Source organism: Piliocolobus tephrosceles, chromosome 7, assembly GCF_002776525.5.
Source record: "Piliocolobus tephrosceles isolate RC106 chromosome 7, ASM277652v3, whole genome shotgun sequence".
NCBI lineage: Eukaryota > Metazoa > Chordata > Mammalia > Primates > Cercopithecidae > Piliocolobus > Piliocolobus tephrosceles.
The window spans coordinates 101245109-101255607 of record NC_045440.1 but is presented as its reverse complement, the minus strand read 5'-3'; the positions used below and the strand labels follow the sequence as shown (position 1 = coordinate 101255607).

At 37.2% G+C, this 10499-nt stretch overlaps 1 protein-coding gene across 1 annotated transcript in view; it reads right to left on the bottom strand.

Moving 5' to 3' along the window:
* LOC111520902 (vacuolar protein sorting-associated protein 13B) overlaps window positions 1-10499 on the bottom strand; it is an 883038-nt gene that overhangs the window by 728224 nt on the left and 144315 nt on the right. The window contains exon 15 of the mRNA XM_026454936.2: window positions 9182-9376. Coding sequence (XP_026310721.1) covers window positions 9182-9376 — 195 coding nt within the window. The remainder of the gene's footprint in view (window positions 1-9181; window positions 9377-10499) is intronic.

Sequence of the window (10499 nt, the reverse complement as noted above, 5' to 3'; positions counted from 1 at the left end):
CCACTGTCAACATTAGACAGATCAACGAGACAGAAAGTTAACAAGGATACCCAGGAATTGAACTCAACTCTGCACCAAGTGGACCTAATAGACATCTATAGAACTCTCCACCCCAAATCAACAGAACATACATTCTTCTCAGCACCACATCGCACTTACTCCAAAATTGACCACATAATTGGAAGTAAAGCACTCCTCAGCAAATGTAAAAGAACAGAAATCACAACAAACTATCTCTCAGACCACAATGCAATCAAACTAGAACTCAGGATTAAGAAACTCATTCAAGGCCGGGCGCGGTGGCTCAAGCCTGTAATCCCAGGACTTTGGGAGGCCAAGACAGGTGGATCACGAGGTCAGGAGATCGAGACCATCCTGGCTAACACAATGAAACCCCGTCTCTATTAAAAAATACAAAAAACTAGCCGGGCGAGGTGGTGGGTGCCTGTAGTCCCAGCTACTCAGGAGGCTGAGGCAGGAGAATGGTATGAACCTGGGAGGCGGAGCTTGCAGTGAGCTGAGATCCGGCCACTGCACTCCAGCCTGGGCGACAGAGCGAGACTCCGTCTCAAAAAAAAAAAAAAGAAATTCACTCAAAACCGCCCAACTACATGGAAACTGAACAACCTGCTCCTGAATGACTACCAGGTACATAACGAAATGAAGGCAGAAATAAAGATGTTCTTTGAAACTAATGAGAACAAAGACACAACATACCAAAATCTCTGGAACACACTTAAAGCAGTGTGTAGAGGGAAATTTATAGAATTAAATGCCCACAAGAGAAAGCAGAAAAGATCTAAAACTGACACCCCAACATCACAATTAAAAGAACTAGAGAAGCAAGAGCAAACACATTCAAAAGCTAGCAGAAGGCAAGAAATAACTAAGATCAGAGCAGAACTGAAGGAGAGAGAGACACAAAAAAACCCTTCAAAAAATCAATGAGTCCAGGAGCCGGTTTTTTGAAAAGATCAACACAATTGACAGACCACTAGCAAGACTAATAAAGAAGAAGAGAGAGAAGAATCAAATAGATGCAATAAACAATGTTAAAGGGGATATCACCACCAATCCCACAGAAATACAAACTACCATCAGAGAATACTATAAACACCTCTATGCAAATAAATAGAAAACCCAGAAGAAACGGATAAATATTTGGACACATACGCCCTCCCAAGACTAAACCAGGAAGAAATTGAATCCCTGAATAGACAATAACAGGTTCTGAAATTGAGGCAATAATTAATAGCCTACTAACCAAAAAAAGTCCAGGACCAGATGGATTCACAGTCAAATTCTACCAGAGGTATAAGGAGAAGCTGGTACCATTCCTTCTGAAACTATTCCAATCAATAGAAAAAGAGGGAATCTTCCCTAACTCATTTTATGAGGCCAGCATCATCCTCATACCAAAGCCTGGCAAAGACACAACAAAAAAAGAGAACTTTAGACCAATATCCCTGATGAACATCGATGCAAAAATCCTCAGTAAAATACAGGCAAACCGATTCCAGCAGCACATCAAAAAGCTTATCCACCATGATCAAGTGGGCTTCATCCCTGGGATGCAAGGCTCGTTCAACATATGCAAATCAATAAACGTAATCCAGCATATAAACAGTACCTATTACTTCTTAAACCCTCTCAACCTAGTTTTTGTTTATATGTCTACTGAAACAAAACAAAATTCTGGATTAAAGCCAATACTACCTTTACATTTTTCTCCTATGGAGGAAAAAGAAAAGTATTTTCTCTTGATTTTATTTCCACTAGCAATTTAAGCAAGTAAAACTATCAGTAACACTCTGATTTCATTTTCACCACTCAGATTTTTAAAAATAAGAATAGTGACATGCTGTCACTTACATTATGCAAGAAATGAAACACTTCAGAATACATAAAGGATGTTTGCAACTTAACAACAAAAAGATGACCCAATTTTAAAATGGGCCTAAGACTGGAATACATATCTATCCAAAGAAGATATACAAATGACCAAAAGGTAATAAGCACACAAAAAAATGCTCAGTAGCATTAGTCATTATGGAAATACAAATCAAAACCACAGTGAGATACCACTTTAACAACCACTAAGGTTGCTAAGATCACAAAGACAGACAACAACAAAGGTGAAAGAGGGAGGAAGTGGAAAGATAGAAACTCACACTTATCAGTGGGAGGATAACAAAACAGCCATTCCTTAAAAACTGGTTTGCCAATTCCTAAAAATATTAAAAATACCATATGACCAGGCAATTCCAAACCTAGGTATACCCAAGAGAAATGAAAACCTATGCTCACGTAAAAATTTAGACATGAATATTCATAGCTGTATTATTCCTAATAGCCAAAAAGCGGAAACAACCCAAATGTCCATCAATGGATAAATGAATAGATAAACTGCAGTAGTATACACATGTAATGAAATATTATCATTCAGGCATAAAAATGAAGTACTTTTTAGAGGTCTTACATTTAGGTCTCTGTTCAATTTTAAGTTTTTTTTTTAATATGGTGTTAAGTAAGGGTCCAACTTCATTCTTTAGCATATGCATATCCAGTTTTCCCAGTGCCATTTGCTAAAAAGACTGTCCTTTCCCATTTAACAGTCTTGACACTTGTCAAAAATCATTTGACCATGTACACAATGGTTTATTGCTGGGCACTGCATTCTTTTCCACTGGTCTACGTGTCTGTTTTTATACTAGTGCCACACTGTTTTGATTACTATAGTTCTGTAGTAGCTTCTGGAATCAGTAAGAGTGAGTCCTTCAGCTTTGTTCTTTTTCAAGATTGTTTTGGTTATTCGGGGTCCCCTGAGAGTCCATATGAATTTTAGGATGAGTTTTTCTACTTCTGCAAAAAACATTGGAATTGTAATAGAGATTGCACTGAATGTGTAGAATGGATAGCATGGACAATATTAAGTCTTCCAATTCAAAAAGATGAGATGCATTTCCATTTATGTATATCTTACTTCCTTTCAGCTATGTTTTGTGGTTCTTATTGTAAAAGTCTCTCACTTCCTTGGTTAAGTTAATTCGTAAACAATATACCTCTAAGAAAACAGAGCAAAAACCAACTATAGCGTACAGGGCAAATCCCACACACTGCTTGTTCTGGGATAGCCTACAAGGAAAAAATAATGTTTACACAAAAACATTTATGATCAACGTGGTGGGAACAATAAGTTGAAATCCCAATTAGGTGAAATGTTGTCCCTCCAAAAAGAATTCCATTCTTCTCATTAATAAAACTGTACTACCTGGCCAGGCACGGTGGCTCATGCCTGTAATCTCAGCACTTTAGGAGGCAGAGGTAGAGGTGGGCTGATCACGAGATCAGAAGTTTGAGACCAGCCTGGCCAACATAGTGAAGTCCCGTCTCTACTAAAAACACAAAAAATCAGCCAGGAGTGGTGGCACGCACATGTAATCCCAGCTACTCAGGAGGCTGAAAAAGGAATCTTTCATCTGCATATTTTCCATGTAGATCCATGCCAACTCTCCCAATTGGTAAATTTTATTACATGAAGTGGGAATTATGAATCATTTCATCATATAGCCAATACAGTCAAGGTTAAGTATACAAAATTAAAACTCAAGCATTTAAATATTTAATTGAAAATTATATATGAACTAAAATGCCAAACACATGAATCCTCTACTGTACTACTGTAACATGATAACACTAAAAGTAAAACTTTAAAAACTTCCTCAAAGGCTACTGAAATCATCCCAAGTAATATGAACTGCTATAAACTTTATAGCAAACTGGTAAATGGAGTCACATCACAATAGCTATATTAAAAAAAAAAAAAAAAACTCTACCAAATCCTGAAAGTATTAAAATATCCTGTTTCACAGCAGAAGTACGAAAATGAAACGAAATATTCAAGACAGGATTCAAGGCTTTATTTTCATAAGTATTTACTATTCTTGGCCGGGCGCAGTGGCTCACACCTGTAATCCCAGCACTTTGGGAGGTCGAGGTGGGCAGACCTACTTGAGGCCAAGAGTTTGAGACCAGCCTGGTCAACATGGTGAGACCCTGCCTCTACTAAAAATACAAAAATTAGCTGGGCGTGGTGGTGCACACCTATAATCCTAGCTACTCGGGAGGCTGAGGCAGGAGAATCACTTGAACCTAGGAAATGGAGGTTACAGTGAGCCGAGATTGTGCCACTGCACTCCAGACAGAGTGTGACTCTGTCTCAAAAAAAAAAAAGGATTTACTACTCTTAACACCAGTGAATGGTTTTCCTATGCACATTATGCTATTCCCACTTTGCCTAACACCTCACTTACTGAGACATTAAACTTAACCATTATGACTGTATTCAACCAGGCCAAAATATAAAAGAAAACTAGACAGCATGTGTAGCAAAGGCCCTTTATCCAAAATATAACGATATCAGCAGGACACTGTAAATAACTTTTACATTACACTGGAAATATGAGTTTTAACATATTGACAAGTAGAAATGGTAAAGAACCATTCCAATAAATTTTATGTCAGTATGGATGGTGACTATATTGACAACCAATGGTTTTGGTGAACATCCTTCTTCTGTATAGAGACACACTTTATTTATCTATAAGCCGAATGTCAATGTGTTATGTTGACTGCATATTAACTGATATTTGCATATATTGGGTTAAATAAAATATATTATTGACATGAAAAAAAAAGCAAATATTCTTAACACTGTAATCTGATACTAAGGTTGTACCAATATTTTTTAAAATTGTCCACTTCTATGTATTGTGACAATAAATTAAAAAGCTTAAGTATAAAGCATTGAATCTGAAAATTGTAAAGTATAAAGCATTGTAAAGTATAAAGTACATTTATAATCTTTATATCTAGGTTTTAAAAATATCTCTGTTACTCTCCATATGACATAAAACATTATGGTAGATCACTAAAATAATGGCCCCAATGAGTCACACTTCCTGTGTCTACACCCTTTTGCAACGTGATCTGTTGTTCTTCCACCAAAGGAGCCAGCCTTGAGAAAAAAGGCTTTGCAAAAACAACCAAGAAAACATGTTCTTCTAGTCTGCATGGCTTGACAACAGTCAAATGTTTATATACACCTGCAGGTGATCTAAAACTGGTATCTTGAAATTGGTTTATTTCTGCATTACAGATATACAAATACTTAAAAACTTCAAAACTTCAAATAAACTAATTAGGCCAAGAGCCTATTTGTGGAGTCCTCTAATCTTTTGATACATTATATGAAAAGCAGTGTTTTTTAGTACTTTTTTTTTTTTTTTTTTTTTTTTTGGAGACAGGGTCTCACTCTGTTGCCTAAGCTGGAGTACAGTGGCGCCATCACAACTCACTGTAACCTTGACCTCCTGGGCTCAAGCAAATCTCTCACCTCAGCCTCCAAGGTAGCTGGCACTACAGGCATGCAACCACAATGCCTGGCTAATTTTTGTATTTCTTGTAGAGATGAGGTTTCACCACTTTGCTCAGGGGAGTCTCGACCCCCCTGAGCTCAAGTGATCCACCCACCTCAGATTCTCAAAGTGCTGAGATTACAGGCGTTAGCCACCATGCCCAGCCAGTACTGATTCTTAAATTCAACTTTTTATAGTTTTCTTTTGTTCACGAAACAGAAGTGATTGTGTACACACTATTTCTACTTAAACCATACATCCCTGTTTGCTTAGCTAAAACATGTATTGTTCAACATTTGAGGTTATTGTTTCTACATACCTGCACGGATGTATTACTCATTTTTTAAAAAATGAAAGAGCTGGGAAAAGCTACCAATAATTCACTTTACATAACCAGATGGACATATCCAGGAGATACTGCAAGTTCCACATCACCACAATACAACAAATATCACAAAAATTTTTGGTTTCCCAGTACATATAATAAAAGTTTTATATATATTTATACTGCAGTCTATTAAGTCTGCAATAACATTATGTCAAAAAAAAAAAAAAAACTTTTATACCTTAAATAAAAAGCACTTTGTTGGCTGGGCACAGTGGTTCACACCTGTAATCATAGCACTTTGGGAAGCAAGGCTCAGGAATTTGAGACCAGTCTGGGCATTGTGGTAAAACCCCATCTTACCAAAAATACAAAAAAATTAGCTGAGCATGGGGATATGCACCTGTGGTCCCAGTACTTGGGAAACTGAGATGGGAGAATCGCTTGAGCCCAGGAGGTGGAGGTTGCAGTGGGCCAAGATCGTGCCACTGCATGCCAGCCTGGGAGACAGAGTGAGACCCTGCCCCCACCCCTTACAAAAAATACTTTATTGCTAAAAAATGCTAATGACCATCTCAGCCTTCAGCAAGTAATAACCTTTTTGCCTTGATGTTCATGGCTGCTTACTAATCAGGATGGTGGTTGCTAAAAGTGGTGGGGGTAGCTGCAGCAATTTCTAAAAATAAGACAACAATGAAGTTTGCCATACTGATTAACTCTTCCTTTCATGAAAGATTTCTCCATAGCAGGCAATGATGATTAATTGAGGTTTGATGGTATTTTACCAGTAGTAAAACTTCTATCAAAATTGGAGTCAATCCTCTCAAACCATGACACTGCTTTATCAACCAAGTTTACAGAACTTTTTAAATTCTCTGTAATCATTTAACAATACTCCCAGCATCTTCCCCAGGAGTAATGGCCATCTCCAGAAATCACTTTCTTTGCTCATCCATAAGAAGCAACTCCTCCTCCGTTCAAGTTTTATCATGAGATTGCAGCAATTCAGTCATATCTTCAGACACCAATTCTAGTTCTCTTGCTGTTTCCATTACATCTGCAGTTACTTCCTCCATGGAAGGCTTGAACCCCTCAAAGTCATCCATGAGGATTGAAATCAACTTCTTCCAAACTCTTGTTAATGTAAACAGTTTGACCTCCTTCTATGAATCATAAATATTCTTAATAGCATCTAGATTGATGAATCTTTCCAGAAGATTTTCAATTTGCTTTGCCCAGGTCTTTCAGAAGAATCGCTATCTATGGTAGCTATAAGCCTTACAAAATATATTTCTTAAATAATAAGACCAGAGTCAAAATTACTCTTGATCCACAGGCTATAGAATGAATATCATGTTAACAGGCATGAAAACAACGTGCATCTCCCTGTACATCTTCATCAAAGGTGTAGAGTGACCAGGAGCATTGTCCATGAGTGCTAATATTTTGAGAGGAGTCTTTTCTGGGCAGTAGGTCTCCACAGACTTAAAATATTTAGTAAACCATGCCGTAAACAGATGTACTGTCATTAGGCTTTATTGTTTCATTTATAGAGCATGAGCAGTGAAGACTTAGCATAATTCTTAAGGCACTTTGGATTTTCAGAATGGTAGATGAGCATTATCTTCACCTTAAAAAGTCACCAGGTACATTAGCCCCTAACGAGAGAGTCAGCGTCTCGCCCTGTCGCCCAGGCTGAAGTAAAATGACCTGATCTTGGCTCACTGCAACTTCTGCCTCCCACGTTCAGGCAATTCTCCTGCCTCAGACTCCTGAGTAGCTGAGATTACCGGCACATACCATCACGCCCGGCTAATATTTTTGTATCTTTAGTAGAGATGGGGTTTCACCATGTTGGCCAGGCTGGTCTCGATCTCCTGACCTCATGATCCACCCACCTCAGCCTCCAAAAGAGCTGGGATTACAGGCATGAGCCACTGTGCCGGGCTGCCTTTTGAAGTTTTGAAGCAAGGCATTGACTTCTCTCTAGCTATGTAAGTCCTAGACGTCATCTTCGTCCAAGAGAAGGCTATTTCGTCTACATTGAAAATCTGTTTAGTGTAGCCACCTTCATTAACTGAGCTAGATATGGATAACCTGCTCTAGTTTCTAGGTCAGCACTTGCTGTTTCACCTTGCACTTTTATGTTATGGAGATGGCTTCTCTTACACTTCATGAACCAACCTCTGCTAGCTTCAAATTTTTCTTCTGCAGCTTTCTCAAGTCTCTCAGCACTTACAGAATTGAAGAGAGTTAGGGCCTTGCTTTTCATTTAAGGGAATGTTGTAACTGGTTTGATCTGATACCTGGACCACTCAAACTTTATATCAACAATAAGGCTATTTCACTTTCTTGTCATTCCTGCGTTCACTGGAGTAACACTTTTAATTTCTGGAGACTTTTCCTTTCAATTCACAACTTGGCTGTTTTGCAAAAGAGGCTTAGCTTTCAGGCCTCATCTTGGCTTTTGACACGCCTTCTTCACGAAGCTTAATTATTTTTAGTTTTTGACTTAAAGTAGAGTTATGGGACTCTTCCTTTCACTTGAACATTTACAGGTCATTGTAGGGCTATTAATTGGCCTAACTTCAATATTGTTGTATCTCAAGGATTAGGATAAGGGAAGGAGAAGGGGGAACTGGTCAATGGAGGACCCAGAACACACACAACATTTACTAACTAAGTTCACCATCTTAGATGGGTGCACTTCTTGATACCCGAAAAACAATTACAATAGTAACATCAAAGAACAGTGATGACAGATCACAATGCTAAAATAATAATGAAAACTTGTGAAATATTGGGAGAATTACCAAAATATGACACAGAGACACGAAGTGAGCACATTATTGAAAAAATGGCACCAAAGCTTTGCTTAATGCAAGACTGCCACAAACTTTCAATTTGCTAAAACACACACACACACACACAATATTACTATGAAGTACAATAAAGTAATGCATGATAAAATGGCATATGTCTGTATATAAAACAAATTGTCCTTGCATCAATAAATTAACATGAATTAAATAAAGGTGACAAAAAAAGTTTTAAGCCCTCTTTATGCCTCATTATGCCTCACATAAATGCTCCCTTCAAAAAAGCATGAGTCTTCAAAACATCCATATTAAACTAAGTGCTCTTTCACATTGCTTATAAAAATTACCATCAGTGATAAGTAAAATCATTCAAAAGTCATAATTAACCATTCATTTATAAATATCAAGCAACTAATCTCACAAAATTGAGAAATCTTTAAAATAAGTATATTTTTATTACTTATTTTAATTTATTGGAATAAATAAATCTTATTTCTTATTTAAATCTTACCTTTTAGAGTACTATTTCTCTGAAATTACAACATCAAGAAAAAAGAAACTTATGTGATGATCCCACAGCCAAACCCATGCTAACAAACAAGAAAATTCACTTTTCATACCTTAAGATAGCAGTGTACATAACAATAATGAAGCAGGTTATCAGAAGGCTGAGTAAGGCTGCTGACCACATGCACCAACTGTTCAGCATACATCGGCACTGAATGTTCCACATTAATTTTATCCACCAATATTCGAATGGATGGCAAAGGCCGAAGAGATTGGAAGTTTGTAGTATTCATGAAGTTACTTGAGTTCTAGAAAATAAAAGTGTTCGCTTTATATTTTAAAAGTGGAGCAGTGACTGAGTTGCAATTCCCTCTATACATGCTTCAGATCTGCACATTTGCAGTGATATCCAATCAATCTAGAAATGATGCCTTTCTACAGAACTCTCTTGCCATAACCAAATAACAAATGTCTTTCTATATATATTAAATATGTCCCAGACTTCAAAGAATGCATATTTTTTGCAAAATTATCATTGCCCTTTCAGTTCAAGTTTTTTTTTTCTTTTTCAGTCAACTGGAATAGTATCACTACATGCCTCAGTATGATGAAGATATTGTATTAAGCTTAATTATTCCAAAATGTATCTAGATATCCAAGAGTCAGCATATTTTATTTTAATCTCTTTTATTCACATTTAGCTGACTAAGGAACTAAATGGACTACACCACACAATGTCAAAAACATTCACCATAAGCAATGTTTGCAGGAAAGAAAAATTCCTGATCTGTACCATATCTACTAACAATACACATGTTAAGGGCTCATAAAGTCCTAAGAATCTTGAGGATGGCACAGTATTCTCAGTTTTACAGAATCTTTCAGAGCTTTCAAATAAATACAGGTAAGTTTCAAGATGTCCAGCATATGTACGCTGAGTGGCAAATGACCCCTGTCCTAGAACTCACTCACTCACTACCTTAAAGTGCTCTACCTGTGGTTCTCAATGAGGAACGCCATGACTTTCCATCCAGAAGAATAAGACAAAATGCAAGAAGAGCAGTTTCATTGCTTTATCTGTCTTTCATTGTCACAATAACATTGGCCTTTAGCAGGTATTGGCCAAAGATGGTAAATGCTACATAATAATTCTCCAATCCAAAAAACCAAAAGTGCCATTACTGAGAAACACTGTGCCTAAAACTAAGTTGAAAATACAATCCTGATTTTTTACTCATTACCAATAATTTTAAAACCACCATTTATTTAGGAATTACATTGCTTTTTTAAGTGACTTTCTTTGGGATTACTAAAAATAACACAGAATAAAGCACACAAATCTGAAGGTTAGAGCTGAATGAATTTTTACATCTGTAACCACCACCCATCTGAAGCACCCTACAAGGCTGTGCCATGTCCCTTTCAAGGCAA